At 49.5% G+C, this 23,957-nt stretch overlaps 1 protein-coding gene across 1 annotated transcript; it reads left to right on the plus strand.

The window, feature by feature from the left end:
- Positions 1-980: 980 nt before the first annotated feature.
- commd1 (copper metabolism (Murr1) domain containing 1) lies at positions 981-23,942 on the plus strand. The gene is made up of 3 exons (XM_064316375.1): positions 981-1,207; positions 2,192-2,479; positions 23,312-23,942. The coding sequence occupies exons 1-3, from the start codon at positions 1,034-1,036 to the stop codon at positions 23,417-23,419; spliced, it is 570 nt and encodes a 189-aa protein (XP_064172445.1). The 5' UTR covers positions 981-1,033; the 3' UTR covers positions 23,420-23,942.
- The last annotated feature ends 15 nt before the right edge of the window (positions 23,943-23,957 follow it).

Consider the following 23,957-nt stretch of genomic DNA (forward strand, 5'->3'; position numbering starts at 1 on the left):
TATAATACATACACTATTTATAAACTCTCACATTATACAAAATGTAGGTTCTCGCCAATTCATAATTCCTGTCTCGGTGGACCAAAAATATTTTTCCCTTAAAAGGTGGCAAAAACAGCGGGGCATTTTAATTTCAGAGGCGTGGCGCTTATGCTCCTTGCTTACTCCATGTGTACTATGTAACGCCTATTATTTGTTTATCTTTAATTTAATCGTGCACATTGTCATGTAACAACACATTACACGAATAAATATATGTGCTCATTGTAATTCTATGTATGTCATAAAAATATTATATGATATTTTGGAATTCCTTAGTTCTACACAGTTACTTTCTACTATTCAAAGTATTGTGATTTTCAATTTCGTGTTGCAGTTATATTGTATTTAATATACATTTGGAGAATAAACATTGGGATTCTATAAGAAATTGTCTTATGGATTTGCTAAACTATATTAAATATTGTATCTGTGGTATTTGTGAAATGTGCACTTTGTGCACACAAAATACGAGAAGATACGAGAATACAATGTATGGCCTTCAGCAAGGCACTTAACCTGCATTGCTTCAGTACATCAAGCTGTAAAAATGGGTTGCTTTGTAATTTGTCATGCACACGGTATTTGTTAAATTAGGAATGATATTGGAATAACTTAAGTAAACATTCTTTATGCACAAACTGAACATATTTACGGTCGAAGGATGTCAGATTTGAGCAAAAACTACAAGTGGTGGAAGCACTAGTAGAATTATGAATTATGACAGCTATTACAGTACCAAAGCACACATGATGCAATGTGCTTTTCCCAAGACAAATAACGTTTACTGTCTTTTTATTTGCTTAGATGTCCGTCTAGTGGGTCGGCTAATTATAGGAAAATGGGCTCAAAACCATAAACCATAGACATAGGCATATATATACACGAGAGAGTCTTCCAGTTCTGTGAGGCTGTGATCAGTTCACGTGCTCTTTCCACGCCCATGCGCAATCACATGACATTGTCAACGTGACCCGGATACAGGCTCGCAGACATGGCGGACGTAGACAGTTCGAAGTCGCTGAACGGCTTGCTAAATGGGATCGCTCAGATAGTGTACTATAACAATTCAGAAATTTCAGAGGAGCTTTTGAAAAATGAGCTGTACCCCGATTTGTCACAGGAGGAGTTTCACGTTTTACTCGAGAAGATGAAAGGTCTTTTGAAGGTAGCTAGTTAGCGTTACATTTTTGTGTTGTATACAGATGTTTACATTTTAACGTTTTTATGTGCAAACATGATTGTTTGTTTGTCTTGATAAAATGTATTTCCTGTTGTGTCACTTCATGTAAGGTGGTCATAATGTAGTTTACACAATTAGATAAAATATAAACGAATGCCCTAGGAATGCCAATGCACTGTTGCGTTTAGTGGTCTTAGCGGTGCCCATCGGTGCCAGTCCAATAATCTGCATGCATTGCAGCAAGATTTGTTTTATGGTTGCAGGTTGTAAATAGCGACATGCATCGCAAACCTGACCCGACAACCCTACAACTGCTGCTTCTTCACTTAAACCTAAATAACTGCAAATGCAGATGCACACTTTGCATGGGCATAGACAAGCCACACTGCGTTTATTTCCTTTGGAGATCTTACTTTGCACACCTCATGTATCGTTTATGCCTGCTACTATACCGTTCATCCAAAATAGTTCCCCGTAATTGGTACATGCTTGCTTGTGTGATGTAGCGGTGGATTTTCTTGCCAATTGTTTTTGCTTTTTAATGTGACCACCGGGCGGCAGCACTAACACACGCTATGCGTTCCCTGCTTTCACTTTAGGATCCTAGGATCTCAGTTTACAGATCCAAGTAATCTGATGGTTGTACAGTTTAAGTCTCTTTCCGTAATAAGTCTTGTTGTACTGGCGTCACTGAACGCAGGGTATCACCTTGCTGATGTTATTTCTCTCGTCTTCATGTAAAAGCACAATCTGAAATTTCTCCTTAGTGCAGAAAAAAACCCCTTTGCCCTACAAATTTGCTATTCCATTTCTGTTTCTGTCCTCTTTATATGTATGTACATATATGCTCACTCACCGAGTCATGTTTGGCAGGCTGAAGATTCTCCACAAGGGGGAGCTATTAGCACTCATGGTGCTTCTCATCAATAACTCTGTGTGTCCTTATCCGTCTCCCCGTCCCCTGTCTAGTCCATAGCCTCGGCGGACATGGACCAGGCCCAGCTGGAGGCCTTCCTGACGGCCCAGTCGAGGAAGCAGGGCGGCGGTGGGGTGAGCCCCGAACAGGCGGCTTCCCTGTCCAAGTTCTGGAAGAGCCAGCGGGCCCGGGTTCGAGAGAGCCTGCTGTCCCAGAGCCGCTGGGAGCCGGGGCTCCGAGGCCTGAGCTGGAGGGTGGACCTGCCGACCTCCGCCAGCAGGGGGCAGCCTGTCAACGCCCCCGTCGCCGTGGTGGAGCTGGAGATGGGCCGGACTGGAGAGGTATGGGCGGGGCACTGCGGGTCAAGGGGCATGGTCAGTGCAGGTCAAGGGGTATGGCCAAGTCATTTGGCTCAAAAGTGCAGGTCCAAATAAACAGGACCAGAGATTTTGAGTTGAAGATTTGGGTACAAATTTGACCTTCTGGCTCAATGTGACGCCCTCAGCTGTGGGAATGCAGCTATTTCAAGTCACTTCCTCTTGTAAAATATTAAAATTGCGCTGTTCTACCAGCGTATATAAAAATCACATCCACATGCAAGCATGGTGGGGGGGCGGGTTGAGGGTGAAAGGCAAATTGCAGAATGGAAAAATGTCCCACACACAGTTTAGTTATGCTAAAGTAAGTTTATTAACCACAGTCACAAAGACAACACTTCAGTCAGGTAAAGTCTTCATCAGGACAGTCAGCAAAGCAAATTATGATGTGGCTTTTCACAGTGGATTAGAAGCATCCTCCCCTTCTCTGGTATCGGAAGCTGCTCTTCAGCTATTTCTCCATTGGGGGGGGGGGAGGGAGGGGGTATTGTCATCCACATCCCCCCCCCACACGAAAAACAGTCAGACTAATATAATTTAACAATATTGGTCGCACGTGCAAGGTGCTTAATTGAGGATTCATTTTTTTTTTTTTAAGGGAGGCTTATAAATTAAGATTTGTATCGTTTTTTCGTCGCTGCGCTCCGTTTAGCGACAGCACGGGAGGGGAACGTGGGCCGCGATAAAACGAACCTTACGGAATACTGCCCTTTAAGGGTGAGGGGAAAAAATAGCAAAGTTGCGTGGGATTTATTTCTTTATTTACCTATTTAATCATTCACTCATTCCTTCATTCAGTCATTCATTTGTAGCTGTTGTTGTTGTTATCTTTAGCACTGTAATTGTCTGGCCTGAACTGAAACGGTGTTTTAATTGCTGTGGGCGCCGCCAGCGTGTTTGATATAAAAGCCACAGATCTCAGTAATGGCCAGTTAGCCTGCATCAAAGCTTTCGTTACTGGGTTACTGGGGCCTGTGTTTCTGCAGTCTGCTTGTTCTGACTGCTGTTTCTTTTTTTCAGACCACGTGTTTGCGGACCAGCTCTCCGATTATGTTCTGCTTTTTTTCTTTCGCAAACAATTTCCTCAGACAGGCTGGCCTTCAGTCTCAATTCCCTGTTCCACTCCATTTTGACATAAGAATCCTCCATTTTTGGTCTGACTTTATTGACATGTACTCCTGTTTTGTGGTGAAATTAAAAGTAGCTGATGAATTTGACAGATACTTTGGCAAAATTAAGGCAGGAACCCCAGATGTAACCTGTGTTTTTGTTTGTTGTTTTCGGGATCGAGTGCTGTAATTTTTAAAAATATTGTTGCACGGTGTGTGTGTGTGTGTGTGTGTGTGTGTGTGTTTGTGGTGACCTTCTCACCCTATGAGAAGGGCTTAATGTTCTTTAAGTCCAGCTCATTTTTTTTTGAAGCGATTTATCGAGATGGAATTTTAAGTCAGGTGGAAAATGAGCACATTCCACCGACGGAACCCGCGGTTCAGTAAATGACTCCGCATAACTAAAAAAAAAAGCCTCTTTCAGTTGCCACAGCAGCGAGTCGCTTTAATCTGCCCGTCGTATTGTGTGCGGCTCTCCTGAACTGGCGTTTCTGGTTCTCGACATCACTCGAGCGCAGCGTGTGGGGGTAACGGTGCAGGCGTATCGTTGTCGAGACGCGGACAGAAAAGAAAAACACGGCGGTTTCGTCGTGTCACTGTTTCGTCGCGAACCGAGCGAGAAAAAAGCAGCTAGCGGCTAGCGACATCTTTGGCGGAATGCTGTCGTGATGTGGGCAACATTAATTAGGTCACAGCTTGCGGTGGTGCGCAGTCAGCTCTTTGGGGTTGGCCTCCCATCAGCGTCACTGAGTTTCACTGATGATGAGGCTGGCCCCCTATGAGCCTGACATATGGCTATAAATACATCAACGTGTTGCCCTGGCATGAGCAAGCGATGTTCTCTGTAGCGGTCTGTGGTCTAGTTTTTCCAAGAATTTATGGCCAAGTTTTTTGCATCCTTTTTGGAAGAGGATGAACGTGAATTTGATGCCGACTGGACCCGGCGCACACCGCCGTACGTCTGCTGCCCCCTGCCTGTGTGGATGACCTTGAGCAGCTGTGCGTTTGCGGATCTCGGAGGCCTTGCCATGCGGCACTGAAACGCAGGTCTGGATTCGGCCCTAAGAGCTCCTGTCCCAGGGAAAGGCTGTGGCTGGTCGCTGTTTTATAACAAAATGATTCATTTGCAGACCCATGGAATGCGTGTCCCAGATGTCTGCTTGCTTGTGGGGCGCTTTCAGCAAAGGAAATGTGTTTTGTGATTTCTCCCTCAGTTTGCCCCCCTCGTGTGTGTATTTGTGTGTGCAAATGTGTTTGCTGGCCCATAAACTAACTATTTGTACCGAGGTGTATGGGAAGGCGTGTTTCCATCTTTACAGTTTGTAAGCTGTAAGACGTGTGATTGTTGGGCCTGTTTAAGCCTGTCTCAACTGTGTTGCAGTTTGATGCACTTTAAAGCCTCAGTTTGGCACAGATATCCGGTGGTAGTCTACTCAGATCTACTTCCTGTTTTTTTTTTATCTTCTCATAATCGGAAAAAATCATAATGACCCTGTATCAACAGCAGAAAACATGGCTGCCGTGTGTCTTCACATCGAGTCGGTGTGCGCAGTGATAACACCAGTGTGTTTTTGGTCTTGTTATTGGACGGGATTCTCAGAAGAACCCCCCCCCCCCCCCCCCCACCACCGCACACCTGCATAAACAGCAGTGTACGAAAGACGCTGAGAGTGAACAACACGGAGACTCCCCGAGGACAAGGGCACCTCCAGCATCACGTTTCTTTCGACACAGCGTTCAGAGCAGTTTAACCACGAAGAAGAGGTGCCTACAGAAGGCTTCAGTCCACAGCTCAAACGGGTCCTGTTTAACGAACATCACACTGGGGACAAAAACCAACTCGAAAAACGCCACACGTATGCTGAAGAGGTGTCTAATCTCATACTAAAAATCTCATACTCATTTATTTTTCAAACCGGGGGGGGGGGGGGGTGATGTTGAATGAACCAGTGAGTCCTCAACCCTGGACCTGGAGAGCCACAACGTCTGCTGCTTTTTGATTTCGCCCGAAACGCAGCAACCCGATTTGGACTTGGAAGAAAATAGGTGTGTGTGTGTGTGTGTGTGTGTGTGTGTGTGTGTGTGTGTGTGTGTTAGGCCTAGCTGTGTAATGAACCGCTGTGTTAGCGAAAATGTCAGACGGGCGTAAATGTTCGGGCTGATTAAGTAATTAAGGGCCAGATATTGGGATGAAAACCAGAAATGCGTCCGGCCCTCGTTGCTCACCTTTGTCCTGGAAACCGGGCTACCAGGACGTCCCGGTTATCAGTGGGTGTAATCCAGCACGTCCCGGTTATCAGTGGGTGTAATCCAGCACGTCCCGGTTATCAGTGGGTGTAATCCAGCACATCCCGGTTATCAGTGGGTGTAATCCAGCACATCCCGGTTATCAGTGGGTGTAATCCAGCACATCCCGGTTATCAGTGGGTGTAATCCAGCACATCCCGGTTATCAGTGGGTGTATCCAGACTCGGTATCAGTGGTGTATCAGCACTCCCGGTTATCAGTGGGTGTAATCCAGCACATCCTGGTTATCAGTGGGTGTAATAATCCCAAACACATCCGGTTATCAGTGGGTGTATCCGCATCCGGTGGGTGTAATCCAGCACATCCCGGTTATCAGTGGGTGTAATCCAGCACATCCCGGTTATCAATGGGTGTAACCCACCAGGTCGTGCTTCGGTTTAGCGGTTGCGCTAGCTGCTCCTGTGCAGGTTTCTGAAGTGGGCCCACTGTAAGTAGACCGGGTAGAATCCTCGAACTTTGACCTCTGATTGGGCGATTGCAGACTGATTGGTGTGGGGGGCAGGATGTCAGTTACGGGGGATGGAGTTTTGAGACTGTGGGGCAAAGTTTTTAGACTGAGTGGTGTTTTGAGACTGTGTGGAGTGGTGTTTTGAGATGGTGTTGAGTGGTGTTTTGAGACTGTGTGGAGTGGTGTTTTGAGGCTGTGTTGAGTGGGTTTTGAGGCTGTGTAGAGTGGAGTTTTGAGGGCCAGAGACCACAGAGTGCTGCTCTCCCCCTGCATTGTGTAGATAGCGGTGTCACTTTGCGCCGCTGTGTGCTGCAGGCCAGGTCTGAGGAGGCTCTGTGGCTTGCTGCGGCCTTTCTGCAGAACTGGATGAGTGAGCCCGCTTCCTGCAGCCCTGAGTGGAAAAAACAGGAGAGGAAGGGGGTTAACTGCTCCTTCTCACGATCTCAATGCCACCACCCCCTGCCACGATGCTCCAGTGTCTGCAGGATGCGTGCCTATTATTTTCCCAGCATGTTTTTCAAATGGGGGAAAAAAATTCTAATGTTGTGTAAGAAGTGATAAATGCAATACTCAGTTTGGATATACATTAGGACGGGCGTGCCAACTTTTGTGCCAACCTCTCTTAATTATTAACCTCTGATGCAACTGCTCGAGCACCTTTAATGCACTGTATGTGCGTTCCCCTGCACTGGTGGTTATACAACCGGAGGCACACACAAGCACACGCACAACACAGGCACACGCACACACACACGCACAACACACACACACAACACACACACACACACACACAGGCACCAACGCACACACACACACACACACACACACGCACACACGCACACATGCACACACAAGCACACACACAACACAGGCACACACACACAACACACACACACACACACAGGCACGCACACACACACGTAACTGGAAAGTGACACTGAAGACCAGGCATGGGGAAATGTTTTTTCCCAGTGGCACAGTAAATGGGAAGTCCTAAATGCCACATGCCAGGTAAATTAGATTTGATTCAGGCTTCTATTACATCAAGGAAGGCTTTTCCTCTAAACCAATTTTTTCCCCCGTGCCTGAAGGGTTTTGTAAAGTAGCTTGAGAAGCTTGCGTTCCAGACATTACAGCAAATTATTATTACAATTTTATTTACTTTTTTTACGTAGGGGGGTTTGGGCACGTTGATAGGACCCGTTGCCGGGGGGGCTGTCCTCTTAAAAACCATCGTAGGGGCCCACTCCAAGGTCAAGGTGTCCTCTAAAAAAGCTTTTGGTCCTGTACGGAGACATTGCTTTTGTGTCTGTTCCATAGCAGCATGTACCTCCGTGACAGAACTCTGCAGTTCTACATCTCTTTTGAGACGGCTTTTCTCCCGTGTACGAATCCCCACACCAAATGTCAGCGGGGGTTTCTGATTCCCCCGCCACAGCGATTTCTGTGCTGTGATTGTTCCTGTATCTGTTACCGTCTCTGTCTTCCCTATCTGAATAATGCAAAAATACCCCCAAAAAGAAAAGCAGTAAAGGACAGTGTTGTGTGTTCTAGAGCCAGGGTTTTTCAACAGGGGTTCCACAGACCCCTGGGGGCCCTTGAAGGTACTATGGGGGGTGGCCATGTGAACTCTGTGGCCCTCTCACAGGTGAGCCGTCTGGCTCTCTCGCAGATGAGCCCTCTCCTTCCTCTCCGCTCGCTGATAATCGGGCCGATGTCCTGTGCCTCCTTTTTCGGCTGGGGGATCTCTGCCGCCTGCCAAAACTAAAAGCTCCCAGACAGGCGAGAGGTGTAAGCCGAGAGTCTCGCCAAAACCTCTGGAGGTCAGCCCGTCTGGGGTCCCCGACCAATCAGAGGAGAGATGAGACAGGGCTGGCCGGCCTACGTGAGGAAATTAGGTGAAGCAGAGAAAAGCTGTCTAGCTTTTGAGCACAGTGCAGATTTACCAGTGTGGAAGTCCCAGCAGAGTAAGTGAAGGTAAATAGCATACTGAAATATGTATTTATGTAATGTCTATGTTGGTAATATGTACTTTTTTCTGCATTGTTCTTTGTTTCTGTTTATCAATTCAGTTGTAACTGGTTTCTGTATTTTGGGTACTAATGTCTTTGCCCCTGATAAGGGGCAGATGCAGTGAGGGTGCCAGGACAGAGTCAGCCCCCCCCCCCCCCCATCCCCTGGCAGGACGGGTGTAATGAGAAGTGTCCCAGATTCGTGTCACTCTGGCCGGTCCCGATCCTGATCCCATTCTAAAACAGGCCGTCCCAGCGGAGCGCAGGTTTGAAACGAGGTCGGCGTTCTAACTGGAGGGCGTTGACCTTTTTTCGCGATGAGGACAGACCGGGGCGGGGCCGACCCGACCTGGCGTCCTGTAGACCGCAGCGCTCTTCTGGGGGCTTTGATCTCGGCGCCAAGTCCCCCCCAAAAAAACCGGAAAAAAAAACAAAAAACACTTCCTGTCCGGTTGAAGTTTGGCGTTGGCGGCGCCGGGGCGTAGGGCGGCCGCAGCGCCTGGCTTCACACGCTGAGCGGTTCAAGCACGCCGCCCCCGCCCCGTCCCTCGCCAGCAACAGGACAGGCCTTGACTGTCCTATCTTCAGCTGTCTGATGCCTGGAGAGAACACGTGAGCAAGGATGTGTTATTTCTGGGTGTGCGCGTGTGTCTGTGTGTCTGTGTGTGTGTGTGTGTGTGTGTGTGTTCTGTGCACTCTCTGTGGGTAGCCATTTAGCGGTTTGTCTGGACCGATTTCTCGCAGAATAAAAAAATGCGTGTGTGTTTGTGCATGTCTGTGCGCACACAACAACAGTCACTCCAGCATGCATGAATGCGTGCCACTCCTTGGTTAAGTAAGTACCTGAAATATTTCAGATGCTTTTGAAATGTTAAAACACTCCCTGAGAATGTTAAAAAACTCCCTGAGAATTTTCAGTGAAACATGTTTCTAACCAACCATCTTCAGGAAAGAACTTCTTTTTTTTTTTTCTGAATGTTGATGAAGATCAACTTTTATTTTAAAACTGTAGGCAATCTGCAGTTATCTTTTCCTACTTGAGTCTAAAGGTGTTGGAAGTATTTTAAATGATTATATAAGCCAGGCCTGTCTGTGAGCTGGTCCTCCTTATCTCCTCACTCATGCTATACACGGGCTGTGTGGAGTTAACCCAGCATAATAAACCAATACAGCACACTGCTGTCGAGCGGCCAATGGGCAGCTCTTCTGTCCTGTGTGGGCGGAGCCAATGCGTTTGTGTTCCCCGAGTGCCCATCTAAGGCCTTAGTCTAACGGCAGTGCGTTCCAGCCTGCTCGACTCCTCTTCAGCTACACCCTGTGTTTTCAACAGGGGGTCCTTGAAGATACTGGAGTGGGGGGGGGGTCCCGGGCCAGACATGTTACGCAATGAATGTATATAGATTTTTGGATAGTATTTTAAAATATTACATTTATTTATTTATTTTTTTAAATGCACCCCTTTTTAACTTACGACGGGGGTCCCCTGGATGCCTTTGAGCCTGGGTGGGGGTCCCTGGATCAGAGAAGGTTACGAACCCCCTGACCTGAAGCCGGCGGCCCTGTGCACCAGGTGAACGGAAGCTGCGGAGGTCTGCACCGAAAGGGTTTTGTGGACGCGCAGAACGGGCCTGTACGTTTCCGCCAAAGGGGCGGTTTGGGCGGGGGCCTTACGCGGTTTTCAAACGGAGGAAAGGCGAGCTCTTCCCTTTGGCGGGGTGGGGCGGGGGTTCTGTTTCCTGTGCCCCGCCCCGGGCGGGCGTTGTGACTTCCTGTTCGTTTGACAGAGGGCGGACCGTTAGCGGGGCGCGCAGACGGCCTCCGCCGCGGCGTCCCCCGAAACTTTTGGAAGCCCTTTCACAGCCCGGCTTCCTGTTTTTACCGCACGAGCCAATCAGAGGCATGCATTTGCTGGATTGCAATCTTTAATCGCTTCCGCCACACCGCTGAGGGGGGGAGAGAAAGTCTGCAGACTCCAGCTATGTAGCCGCTGTGCTGGAAGACATGGACGGGGTTTGATTCCGGGGGGGGGGGGGAGTGGTGCTCCGACAGGGACAGGGTTTGATTCCTGGGGGAGATTAGGGGGGCGGCGGGGGGGGGATTGGGGGAGTGGTGCGCTGACAACGACGGGGTTTGATTCCTGGGGGGCATTGGGGGGGCGGGTAACAGGCCACCCAGAAGGCCTCGTAAACGTGTGTCATTGTTTTCTTACTCCGGTTTAAACTCTGCCGCACCTCTGTCAGAGGTGAACCCATATCTGCGCGGAGGACTTCCTAAAAAAGAACACTGTTAATGGGCTGATGCACAGCATGAGCAGGTCACGCCGGTACTGGCATCACTTAAAAATGTATTTTTAATTTCAGAAGTGAAGAAAGTCCCGTATCAACAGACACCAAGGGGGTCATCGCACTCCGGGCATTACTGATAAGCGAATGCCAAAATGTCTGTGCCGAAGTGCTGAGTCACTGTCCAAATCTTGCCCTTGCTGGTTTTGTCCCTTTGCCTGTTTTTTGTTTTTAAGGCCACTCGTGAAGTTAACGAAGATTTGTTTGTAACATTTTATTAAAAGAAAGCTAATTTAGGCACACCGTGTGTTGGTACAGTGTGTACCAACACTGTGGCAAAACTCAAGCCGCAGATACCGATCGCAAACACTGATTTGTGGCATTTTATTAAAAGAAAGGAATCTTTTAAATCTTTAAAAAAAAAAAAAAAAAAACGAATTTAGGCACACGGTTGTTAAGTACAGCGTGTGCCGATACTGTGGCGAAAACTCAAGCTGTAGCCTAGATACCGATCGGACTCAAGGTCTCCGTGCCGAGCGTTATGTGGGCACCGGGGCCTGGTAAGCATTTCTACAGGAATGTAAACTCTGTCTTTTTTCCGTTAGACGTGTGCGTGTGTGGTGCCAGCGTTTGCGACAGCACGCTGGGATTCGGGGTTTTTATCTGTTTAACGCAGCCTGTCCCCCGCTTTATCGGCAAAGTAGGCGTAGCGCATCCAGGAGCGCGCGGGCGGCTCCGGCGCATTTTTCCCAGAGTGCAACGCTCCTCGAGCTCCCCTGCCTGTCGAGACGGAGGGCCGTGGATTTCGGGGCGGCTCGCTGAACCTCCCGTCTCCCGCGGTCTGCTTTCGATGGAGCTCACGCGCTCCGCTGCCCCCCACAGAGCAGCCCACGCTGTTAGCTCGTTAGCTCGTTAGCTCGCCGTGCGACCGGGATCCGCGAGCCACTCCCCCCTCGTCGTCAGGGAAACGCACGTAGTTCTCACGCTCGGCTGGACGCTGCACCGCTAACTGGCGGCAGTGTGGTGCTAGCGGGTGAGGGCCTGGTCTCGTAACCCAAAGGTTCGATTCCCGGGTGGGACGCTGCCGTTGTACCCTTGAGCATGGTACCTTAAGCTGCATTGCTTCAGTATACAGTATATCCAGCTGTATGAATGGATGCAAATGTAAACGCTGTGTAAAAAGTTGTGTACGTCGCTCTGGATAAGGGCGTCTGCTAAACGCCTGTAATGTAATGTCATGTAATATCTGCACCCGCCATCCCGCTGGGAAAAAAAAAGGGAAAACTCGGCAAAATGAAGGCCGAGAGCTCTGATTTGTCGATGCGAGACGGCAGCCTCGCCCGCTGATCGCAGTCAGAGGAACCCCCACCTATTGATTTATCTCATTTGAGATACGAGCGCGTGCACAGTGCGTGGCCAGCCTATCGATCGCGACTCTGAGCGCCGCGATTTCATAAGAGGAGACAGCGCAGGGCTGCGCGCGGGTGGGTCTGCTTCGGTTCGGGCCGAGCGAATGTTTGGACATCGCGTTAAAACCTTTCGTCAGCTTGACATCCGCGGTCTGAAACGCGCCTCGAAATTCTGCCGCTCCGTGTTGATTGGTCGGCTGCTTCCCAGTCGCGCCCCTTCTGTTGACAAAGAGGGCTTCGCTCGCAGTCTGAGCAAACGTCCGCAAAAACACGGTTCAGTCGAAACTCGGCGAAAATTCAGCGGTTAGAAAACCTGATTATTTCTTAACCTGAGTGCTGTTTGTCGGCGCTGGGGCCAGACGGTGTCTGTACCCTGTTGACCTTGATAATCAGTAACAGAGCTCCCGGTAGTCTGAAATAGACCCGTGTTTGCTCAACGTGTTTGTCTGGCTTTGTAAGGGCTTTTTTTTTTTTGACAACGGTGGCGTGCGGTGACAGAATCTGAGTGTGACCTTCACTCACGACTCGCTGTCGGTGTTGAGTGATCCCAGTTCAGCAACCCAGCGAAGGACTCCCCGAATCCTGTTCTCAAAGCTTCTAATTACAGCTTGTGTCAAACTGATCACTGAATGGGCAGTAGAAAAATTTTTAAAGAAACACTGTGATGTACACACACGTTCACACGCGCACACATACACACACACACACACACGCACGCACATGAATAAGAGATTAAGCCATAATCCATACCAGGCTTCTAATTAGCCAGTTTGTTCTTTGGTCATGGTTGTGATCCTCCCTCTTCGTTCCTTTCCTTTTGAAGTAGGCCCAGATTTCTGTTGGATTGTAAATACATGGTATTTATTTTTTCAGTGGAGGAGGGAGACGACCGGACATTAGACAGCCTACAAGTCTGGAATCGACCGCTGGCTTCAAAATTTGTATGCCGAACGCGAGTTGCCTGAGCGAGTCTTCGCCCACCCCCCACAGTTGTCTGCTTGCCGTTGTACAGAAGATGTTGTAATTTGGCTAGAGGCGCACGGTGGCATTAGTGGTATGTCCTGTGAAGGGCAGATCGGCGGACTCTGCGGGGGTTGCGGGTTCCAGTCCTGAGTGGACCTGTTGCGGTGGCGTTTTTTTAAAGCTCGCTACATTTCCGTCAGACCGGAGGGTACACTTTCAGACAGGCGCGAGGGCGCTAACGTGCTAACATGCTAACGTGCTCGCGGTGGCACGTGGCCCAGGCAGTGCCGCTGCATCGACACAGCCTGGCCCCGCCCGTTGGGGTCGATGCGCAGGGAGGGGCGTGGCTTCAGCCTGCGCCGTTTCACTGGGTCTATCCTCGAACCCGACCCTGCCGTGGCTCCGCCCACTGCCGCCAGCCTCCAGCTGTCTGTTGAGCCTGCCGCTGCTTGCAGAGCTCTGAAACCCGGCAACGGAGCACTGTGCATCTGTCACTGTCACCCAACCTGTGCTGATCAAACAGCGCACACAGGAGCACCTGTACACACAGTGACAGACTCACACGCGCGCACGCACACATACACACATGCACACTCACACATACACACACACACACATACACACATGCACACACACAGTCACAGATCCACACATGCACACTCACACACACACACACACAGTCACAGATCCACACACTGTGACAGATTTTTAATCATGGAAATGCACACACATTCAAACACAGTGACAGATGCTTAATCATGGAAATGCACTCACGCACACACACACGTGCACACACACACACACATACACATTCACCCAGGCGCACAGAAACACAGTGACAGATTCTTAATCATGGAAATGCACTCCACGCGCGCACGCACACACGCACACACGCACACATGCATATGAACGACATAGGCACACATACAGTGATGAAGGTGCTGTCGTTGCTGATTAACTCTCAGTTCAAACAGAATTAAAGTGCAGGTTTAAGGACGGCTCTGTTTTTCCCGCTCGGAAAGCCTGTTTTCCGTCCCGGGATCCAAGTAACCTGAGCAGATCAGTCTTGGACCCATAACTCCCAGGGAGGGAGAAGTCGGCTTAATTGACAGATATATTTTTTTTAGAAATGGATTCAGTCGATGGGTTCCTTTGACGATAAATCAAGAGAGGATTCGTCACGTCTGACGTCACAAAATCCGTGGGCTCCACGGCCAACAAAGCCGGCGCCTCTTACAGGAAACCCACGGCCGTAATTCCATTATCTCGTTCTGGACGGGGAACATTGATTTAATCGTTGGAACGGCTGGACCGTCCGACTCAGGAAATTGATTTGTCTCTGAACCGCCTGAATATTGAAATGAAAGGTACCTCCGGTGATTACCCTGAAGTTCTAATCGTGGTCATATTCGGCTGCAGTGGAGAGCACGTTCTGCTTATTCTTTACGTTAACGGGCAGTTTCTTCACCCGGAGTGTCCTGTTCTAAACCCCTTTTTGTTGTCGTCGTCGTCGTCGTTGTTGAAGAAAGCGAGAGAGCGGTTTGGCTTGAAAGCAGGAGGCGATGCCGAACGGCGCATTAAAGCCAACCAGGCCAACGGGAGCCACAGTTAGCTGTGAGGTAACGCCAAAAACACATGAACACTTCCTCACATGGGGATTTCAGACCGGCGTTCAGGGGGGGGAGTGTCAAGAGTAACGTCCTCACCATCGCTCTCAGTCTGAAGGAGCGCGCATCCATCGCCATGGCGACAAACTGCCCTGGGAACGGGAAAGCAACAACGTGCAGCCTGAAATGTTTTTGGCTGCGGTGATGAGATAGAGGCCTAATGTTATCCCTAAAGCCCTGCATCTATGTAGGCCTATGCTTCGGCTGCATAACATAAAAACGCAGTCTTTTACTACTTGTCCATTTTATGTACGTATTTTTAGAAGACCTCCATCACTGATACGATGACGTGTGCTGATGGTGGTAATGCGCTGTTTATTACAGGGTTATTGATAATGGGTCTGTCCTTTTTTTGGGGGGGGGGTGGGGTGGTTGCACAGTTATGAGCACCACTTATGCATTGTGCTGCTGGCTCAGGCTGACGAAGGAACTTTTATGGCAGCTTTTTTCCGATCTTCTTCCGCTGTCCTTCAGAAGCCTGTTTATTTCAGTTGCGGTTGCACAGTTAATGGATCTTGTGTAAACCGAGCGCAATAGGTTTCAAAATTTAATGAGGGGTTATGATGCAAAATCCTGAATTCGCGCTCTCGATCGGTGCAGATGTATGTCTTGCACAGGCTTAAAGGATTTTTTATTTTACGCCCCGATTCTGACCCCCCCCCCCCCCCCCTTTTCATTGTGTTTTTTATGTTCTTGCATGTCCTTCCTTAGTAATGGGAGCACTCTGGTGTTTACATGGGATCAGATCCTGTGCCAAGCCCTGGCGTTTTAATCACAGTAAAATTCAAAATCGAATTCAAAATGCTTTATTGGCATGAAATACGTTTGCACTTATTGCCAAAGCGTACACACAGAAACAGGAACAGGAATACAAACAACATGAAATACAAACAACATTGCGGCAACGACAACAACGCAATTAACAGTGTGGTCATGGCCACAGCGAGTAGGCTACACAGTAACTCATTCCCCTTTTCTGCCAGCGAACACACTTAAATTTCACGTCCAGTGCCGTTGGACCGAGAGTCTGTCTGTTATGTGCGTCTCCCTTGATTTAATTAAGGTGGAGGGGGAGGGTCAGGCTGTGTCACTGTGACGGGACGGGGACAGTGACGTAGGGGCGAGCGCGGGTGAGGGGGTGTAGGCCTGAGAAAGTTAAATTCAGTGACAGGGATGAGCGCAGCCAATGAATGTGGCTCCTCAGGCCGGGCGGGGTCCCATCAGTAGGGGTCCCGTTAGTGGGGGGTCCCCCAGCTCGATGCGCAGACCTAATTAATGTCCCACAAGCCCAAGGTAAGATTAGGTGTCGGGTGCCTCTCTTTGTAACGCGGGCTCCTCCGGGGCGATGCTGTCCCGGTCGCGTTGGCGGTACGCTCGCCCTTTCTCACCGCGGGTTTCCAGCGGTAAGGGCCGCTCGGAGCGGTTCAGGCGCCGGCGCAGGTGCCCCCCCCTCTCTACCCCGATGCCACAGGGCTGGGCATCCAGCCAGCCAGCCAGCCAGCCAGCCAGCCGGTTTCCCAGCATGCAGTTCTGCCCTCAGGCACACCTCTGCACCGTTGCTCTGTGAGAGGGATGTGAGAGTGAAGTGGCGGGAGAAGTTCTGCGTGTGCCCTTATATGGGCGTAGGCTGCGCTGATGGAATGAAACCACACGGGTAGCGTGAGCCTTGGGGTGGTGGTTTGGCGGTTTTGGGGGGTCGCTGTTAGGAAGACTGGCCTAGATTACCCCCAAACCCCTCCCTCTCCCCGCCCCCCCCCCCCCCCCCATCTGCACACTGCCAGCCCACACCCACACACAAGCAAATGGCGGTAATGAGCCGTTGTCTGCCTGGATTGCCAACCTCTGCCAACCTTTGTCCTTCAAATTTGGAGTGATTTTTTTTTACAACCTTTTAATGCACAAACCCAGTTTGGCAAAGTACAGCAATCATTAAAATTAATATGATCAAAAATGTTTGTGCAGAAAAAACAAGCAGTAATCTGTTTGTTAGTCAGTGCTCAGGACAATTTTTCCTGGTGTCCAGGTCATCCTCTTATGTGGTTTTGCATATTGGGGTCAGGCCAATGGAGTGCCCTTTTTTTACTTTCTTTGCTTCATTTCCCTCGTTACTCGTGGAACTTTCTGGAAATTCGAAATCGCCTCGCTGCGGCAGATAGCGGTCACTTTGGGCTGAGTTTCCAGCACAGCTAGAGACTACCGCTTTTTTTTGTGTGCGTGTGTGTCTGTTCTGTACGACCCCCCCAGACGTGTTTCTTGCGGGAAAGGGGAAGTGGCAGAGTTAACCGCATAGACTACGAGGCGAGATTGGGAGCGTGGTCAGGGGGCGAGTCTGCGTAGCTGGAACTTCCCCAAATCGAATCGCAGAAGCGCCCTGAGAACGCGCCCCCGGAACTGTCTGTTTGTGGTTCGGTCAGGCGCAGGGACCAAGCTTGAGTGATGACGCTTCTGTGGTTGTGCTGCAAGCCTTGGCACCGCTTGCGATGGCGAACGTAGCATTGTGGCTATCGCTGTCCTCGCATAATGCCCAAACTGTCCCTTGAAGAACTTGTTGTACGTCGCTCTGGATAAGGGCGTCTGCTAAATGCCTGTAATGTAATGTAATGTAAAAGAAGGGACCTGTAGACAGCGGAGCTCCTGCTGATTGGCTGATTCTGTGCCCGGTGGACAGTGGGCTGGAATTCGATGGGCTGGAGAACTATGGGAGAAACCGAACAGCCAGAGGTTGTTTTTGTTGATTAGAGGAATGATGTGTCTCACGGCGCTGGAATTCAGATGCCATTCGCGTTGATATGATCACAGTAGATTGGAGGGAAAAAATTTGGCCCAGTCGCTGGTTGTTGGTGGTATGTGATAAGGGGCTTGTTTATAAAACCGTCCTGTACTGATCAGCCCCTCTGTTCTCTATCTTTACTCGTCTGTGGCACAGACTGGCTAACTTTGAAAGGTTTTTCTTCTTTTTTTTTAACTTTTATTGCATTACATTCATTTAGCATGTTCGTTTTGTTATGCAGAGCGACGCACACTACAGGAGAGCAAAAGCACTTTCACCTGATTTAGTCTGTGTGAGTAATGCCGCCAGGCCTGCTTAACAGCATTCCCAGGCTTGCATCGCTAACGTGCTAATGTGGAGTAACTATGCAAAGCAAGAACAAAAATATGTTAAAATCCTGAATACTGCACACGGAGTACTTCCATAATAAGCACTCTAAAAAAAAAATAGCAATTAAAAAAAATTTTTTTTTGAAAACATTTCAGAACCTGAACTAGTCTGAATGTTATGAGAGATAGATAGAGGCTGATGGTTGGAGGGGGGAACAGGATGTCATCTGAGGAGGTGGATTTTTTTTTTGTTTTGTTTGTTTTTTGCTTGCGGACTAGGATCCTGCTGTTCTGAACACTGCGTGGGAAGTTTGTCCCGTCCTTGTCGGGCCAGTGTGGGCACGTGCGGCGGCGAAGTGGAGAAGTGGGGGGGGGGGGGGAGTATCGAGTGAGAATGCAGTTATACTGCCTCAAACGATCGGATTAATAAATAAAGAGGTTCGTGAACGAGGACGATCCGGTGTCCGTGGTTACGGGTTCCGGAAACTTCATTCATTTTTCAGTGGCGCGCCTTTTCTGCTGTCAGTTGGTCTTGTGTGATGTGATGTGATGGGATGGGATGGGCCCGATGTGGTGAGAGATGTGAGTTGGCCGTGGGGTTTTTGTGCTGTATTAGAAGGGGCTGTTGCTACAGTGGAGAATATCCATCCCTGAACCCCCCCCCCCCCAGGGCTCGATCAGTCATTAAGAGTAAAACTGGACAGAAACCTTTCCCCCCTCTTCTGTGATATTTCAATCTGGCATGGTAATTACCCTTGACTAATGGCCTGCTCCCCCCCCCCCCCCCCCGATTTCCTAACTTCCACTTAATTTTAAATTCGCTCTTTGTCTGCCGACTATTTAAATTTTTAATCAGTTAATTGGCTCTCGACAAAGCCACCACTGATGAAATCAGGAGAGGCCGATCACATCGAGTCCGTCCTTTTGTCTACATTATGGGAATATGGGTGGATTTCAGCGTGATCGGGGACCCAGTGACAGGACACGGTAAGCATCCGCTTAAGAGAGGAGATTGTCTCTCTGGTTTGCCGAGCTCAACTGGTGTACCCACTAAACCAGCAGCAAAATCGGCTGCGGCTAATTTTCCTTTCGGAGTTAAATTGGTGATGTGTGGTAGCGGGGAGAACAAGGAGCTGCTTTTTTTTGTTTGCTTCCCACTCGTCTTCTCCCATATTGGGATATTGGAGGGAGAGAGGACGCAAAAATCGGTTTCCCCGGGCACGGAGGAGAGGAGGTGGTAGTGGAGGGAAAGGAGGATACGTTTTTAGAGTATTGGGACGCACCCCTCTCTTCCCTGGGCGAACGCCACAGCCAGTCTCAGCCAATCACGTGTCACCCTGCAGGGCTGCGGGGCCGTGATTGGCCCCGATGTAGTCCAGGGTTCAGTTCCACACTGCGGGGGCCAATCCCTGCAGCCTGACAAATTAATTTCAGTTGCTGACTTTAACAATTAAATTCATGACTCAGTGACTGAAGTATGACGTTTTAACCTTCCACTCTGCTTTTCTAACTGCTTTTTCCACTGCCTCATTCCCCATTTGACGTTTCTCAACTTTTGATTGTCAACCGTCCTGTTTGGTAACTTTGTGTTTTCTGTTCATGTCCCCCCTTTTGTAAAAGAGATTTTGATCTCAATGGGGTTAGTCTAAATAAAATGTTTTAAAAAAAATCCATTCAGTAGAACAGCTCTTTAACAGGGTGAGTCACCCAGCACCCCCTCGATGTGCTGTTCTGATCTCTGGTTCCCTCCCTTGGAACAGATACTCTTCAGTGTTTCTGCCTAGTAAAACCAGCTCCACTCACCTCTTTTATTTTGGCCTTTTTTTTGTGTTCGTGAACACAATCGCTGTTTTCAAAGTGGTTCAATGTGCCGCGGTAAACTGGAGCACCGTTTAGCCAAAACTGGGACACTCCACCCCCCCACCCCCCCCCATCCCGCACCCTCCCCTTTCTTTGTTCTGTAATTGTGATGTTATAGACAGACCTCAGATTGAATCATTATTTAAAATACTTCTTTAGATGCAGATAAACACTCATAGGCATGAAAGGTGACACATTATCCATGCTGGTGACCATGCAAGTTAACAGTACAAAATTGTTCAAAAGTATACAAAATAATTACTGTGTGCCGAGGATCTGAATGTGGAATGTAGAACATGAGCACAGGTTATCCAGAAGCTGCCTGTTGTTCTTTTTTTCCTAGTTTCTGAAGGCGGGAGTTGATTAGATTTAGGCAAAGCAACAGAGGCTCATTTTTGCAGTGACTGCAGGGAGGACCATTGCATTTCCACTGAACAGTAAGGCCGTTTCATTTGTAAATCCCCCCCCCCCCCACCGGTCTATAGGCTCGGTTGTTTCCGTGGTAATTTCTGAAACATGCTACATGTGCTGGGCCAGACGGAGCAATCGCGCGAACAAGGAGGGGCTTTCAGTGCTCGCTGGGGCAAATTAAACGGCGGGCTCCTCCCCCTCCGTCTGACGGGTTAGCCGTTTTTCTGGTGTTTTTAGCCGTTTTTCTGGTGTTTTCTGAGGCTTCCAGAGGAGCCGGGTGAAGCTCAGCCGCAACGGCACGGGACGGTGTGGGAGTGGCCTCTCAGAAAAGGGGGAGGAGCCGGACTCCTCCCGCTGCCATGTTTTTTTCGGGGGTTAAATGCACCGTTTTCGCCAGTTTCTTCACATTTCTTCCCACGGTCGCAATTCTTCATCACCATCATCATAGCATAGTGGAGAGGAGCTTCACCAACTGTGTGCTGTTAACCGTCCATAGCACAGGGCCAGTGGTGATTGGTGGATTCTGCTTCCTAGATAACCAACAATATAGTCAGAATGTATCCACCAATCACTGTTGGTGTTGTTCCACTGTCTGGTACAGTGGTGCTTCGTGATTGGTGGAGTCCCTCTCTGTATTCCTAAAGTGTAATGTGATGACAGCAGGACTATCCAGGGCCCATTTCTTTATCCCTGCAGTTTCATGAAGGGAACATGCTTCTTAGAATCCTTCTTCCTTTTTTTTCTTCTCCTTTTTACTGCTGATGGAAATCATTATCATAGTCTTATGAAATTAGAAGCTCTTGTGCAGTTTCTGGAAAATCTAATTTAATGATTCACATCCAGGAAAAAAGAATATATTGGGTGGGGCGGGGGGTGGGGGCAGAAAAAATATTAAAAATCAGGGTAGTTGAGTCACACGCAATGGATGATCTGGAAGCCAGATTGCTTTGGTTGAGATCATTTTCAGGTAACGTGTGTCACTTCCTCTGTAGGGGTTGAGTGAAGTTACTTATTGGTTAAAAGATTATTCTGAGGCTGTGCATGTCACTTCCTCTGTAGGGGTTGAGTGAAGTGGCTGTAGACGCTGCAGGTCTTGGCTGTACATCGTACGCTGCTGAACGCACAGACACAGGCAGTGTGAGGACCAGCCCGTTTCACTGCAGGTTGACTTCAGCCTTCACCCGTACCCCTGCTCCCCTGGCCCCTTTGCCCGGTCCCCTGTCCCTTGTCCCCCTGCCCGGCCTGCTGCCCTGCCCCCTGCCCCCTCCCACCTGACCGGCCTGCTCCCCTGCCCCCTGTCCCATGCCCCCTGTCCCCTGCTTCCCTGCTCCCCTGCCCCCTGTCTCCTGTCCCCTGTCCCCTGTCCATCCTGCTCCCCAGCCCAGCTCTTATCTCCGTGTCTGCCGCTCCCGTGGCTGTGAACGCCGCCTCCACCAGCGGCTCTCGGCAGACCGAAAAAGGGGCGCGCGGCGCACACTTAGGAAAAGGTCACATTCAACACTGGCTGATATTCCGGGCTATTTATAAAGAGGCCCAGGGCTTTGTGTGGCCCGTAAGAGATTTCGGCAGGGACTTTCTTCTGGGGCAAAATTGAGAAATGTCCAGTCCCGGTCAGATGACTGCGTGTAAGCTCTTCTTTGTTCGAGTAAATGGTAAAATGTACATGTGTCATCCATTGTTTAAAAAAATAAAAAAATAATAATAATTTGGATTTTCCCCTCATTTTCTCCCCAGTTTGAAACGCCCAGTTGTATTTTTCGGCAGTTATTGCTGTAACCCCTGCTCTGTATTTGGGGTTTTGGGAGCATAGCCACGTAGCTCTGCACCATTTCCACTTTGGTCTTTTTTGTCCTAGTGGGGCCTCTGTTGGGCGGGACCTTCCTCCGCTTCTTTGTTCAGCTTCACGTCCGCTTCCTCTCCTGCGCAGGAACTCGCATCCCCAGAATGCTCTGTCATCCATTTCCCCTCACCTGTCACATGACCTGCATTTGCCCCGCCCACATTCTGTACACACACACACACACAGAGTGAAATTTTTACTTTTGCAGTCCATGTGTTCCGAGCTAAAACAGGCGTTTGATATCCAGTTTCGTGGGCGGTTGGGATGGGGAATGACTGATTATTGTGCCATGTTTCTGTAAATTCACAGTCCGTATGGTCATATGCATTCTTAACGTTGTTGGGTTGTTATACCCCTTATTGTACACTTATTAGTATCACACCTCCGTGCCTCCTTGGTGATACCGCATGTTTGTGTTCCTGAGAGTAGCACTGATGTTCTCCGTTCCTGTTTGTCATTCTCATTAAAAGCGTCTGCCAAGTGATTGTAATTTAATGTGGCTTTGACAAGGAAAACATGAAGTGACTCAACCAGTCTGCTCTGTCTGTCTTTGTCTGTGCGTGTGTCTCTTGTGTGTGTATGTGGCATGTGTGTCTGTGTCTGTGTGTGTGTGTGTGTGTCTGTCGGTGTGTGTGTGTGCGTACGTGCATACGTGTGGTTCTCGTGTGCTGTGTGTGTGTGGTGTCCACTCCTGTGTGTGTGTGTGTGTGTGTGGTGTGGTGCATACGGTGTGTCTCGTCGGTGTGTGTGGTGTGCGTGCGTGCATACGTGTGCGTGTCGTTTTTGTGTTTCATCGTGTGTGTGTGTGTGTGTGTGTGCGTGCGTGCATACGTGTGCGTGTCTGTGTGTGTGTGTGTGTGTGTGTGTGTGTGTGCGTGTGGTGTTGTGTGTGTGTGTGCTGCGTGTGCGTGTCTCTCTGTCTGTGTGTGTGTGTGATCGTGCGTGTTCTGTCTGTGTGTGTGTGTGTGTGTGTGTGTGCGTGCGTGCGTGCATACGTGTGCGTGTCTCTCTGTCTGTGTGTGTGTGTGTGTGTGTGTGTGTGTGTGTGTGTGCGTGTGTGCGTGTCGTGCTGTCTTGTGTGTGTGTGTGTGTGTGTCTGCGTGTGCATACTGTGCGTGTCTCTGTCGTGTGTGTGTGTGTGCGTGCGTGCGTGCTCGTTGTGTGTTGCTGTCTGTGTGCGTGTTGTGTGTGTGCGTGCGTGCATACGTGTGCGTGTCTCTCTGTCTGTGTGTGTGTGTGTGTGCGTGCGTGTGTGGTGTGCGTGCGTGCGTGCATACGTGTGCGCGTCTCTCTGTCTGTGTGTGTGTGTGTGTGTGTGTGTGTGTGTGTGTGTGTGTGTGTGCGTGCATACGCATGCGTGTCTCTCTCTCTCTGTCTCTGTGCTCGCAGGACTCTGAGTTCCTCTGCCTGGAGTTTGACGAGGCGAAGGTGAACCAGGTGCTGAAGAAGATGGCGGAGATCCAGGAGAGCATCGACCGCGTGGTGCACCAGAGCTAGCCGCGGGAGACCGGCCGTGGACCGTGCGTCGGCCTGGGGCGGGGGGTGGACTGTACAGGACAGCGGGAAGCATCCCGAACGTACATCTGTTCTGAAGGGGGAAGGCCGACGGCGAATCAGATCACGGAGGGGCGGGGCCTCCTGTCGTCAGCCTAACCCGGCCACTCACTCCCTTCCTGTTGCTTTGATCCCTGATTGGTTGGATTGTGCTCTTCCTCCTAATGCTGTGTCATGACCTCCCCCCCCCAACTCCCCCAACCCAGGGAGCGTCAGAAAACAAAAACACTGCGCGATGAACACATAAAAATTGAGATGCCAGTTTAGATATATTAATGTTTTTTTTGTTTTTTTTTGTTTTTATACACATTTTGCACATGTTAATTGCAGTCTGTCTACAATGTGCCCACAGACCCACACGTTGCGTTGCCATCCAGTAGCCCGCATGTGCCGCCAGAAATACAGACATCATCTCAGAAGCACGAGCTTGTGTCAGTCTTTTTTTTTTTTTTTTTTTGGGGGGTAAAGCAGGCTGATCGCA

This window comes from Anguilla rostrata, chromosome 2, assembly GCF_018555375.3.
Source record: "Anguilla rostrata isolate EN2019 chromosome 2, ASM1855537v3, whole genome shotgun sequence".
Taxonomy (NCBI): domain Eukaryota; kingdom Metazoa; phylum Chordata; class Actinopteri; order Anguilliformes; family Anguillidae; genus Anguilla; species Anguilla rostrata.

Excerpts from the sequence above, each read along its gene's own strand:
- commd1 (XM_064316375.1), top strand. The coding sequence starts at position 1,034 with ATGGCGGACGTAGACAGTTCGAAGTCGCTGAACGGCTTGCTAAATGGG. Across the intron at positions 1,208-2,191 it reads AGATGAAAGGTCTTTTGAAG|TCCATAGCCTCGGCGGACAT; the intron begins GTAGCTAGTTAG and ends TCCCCTGTCTAG. Across the intron at positions 2,480-23,311 it reads AGATGGGCCGGACTGGAGAG|GACTCTGAGTTCCTCTGCCT; the intron begins GTATGGGCGGGG and ends CTGTGCTCGCAG.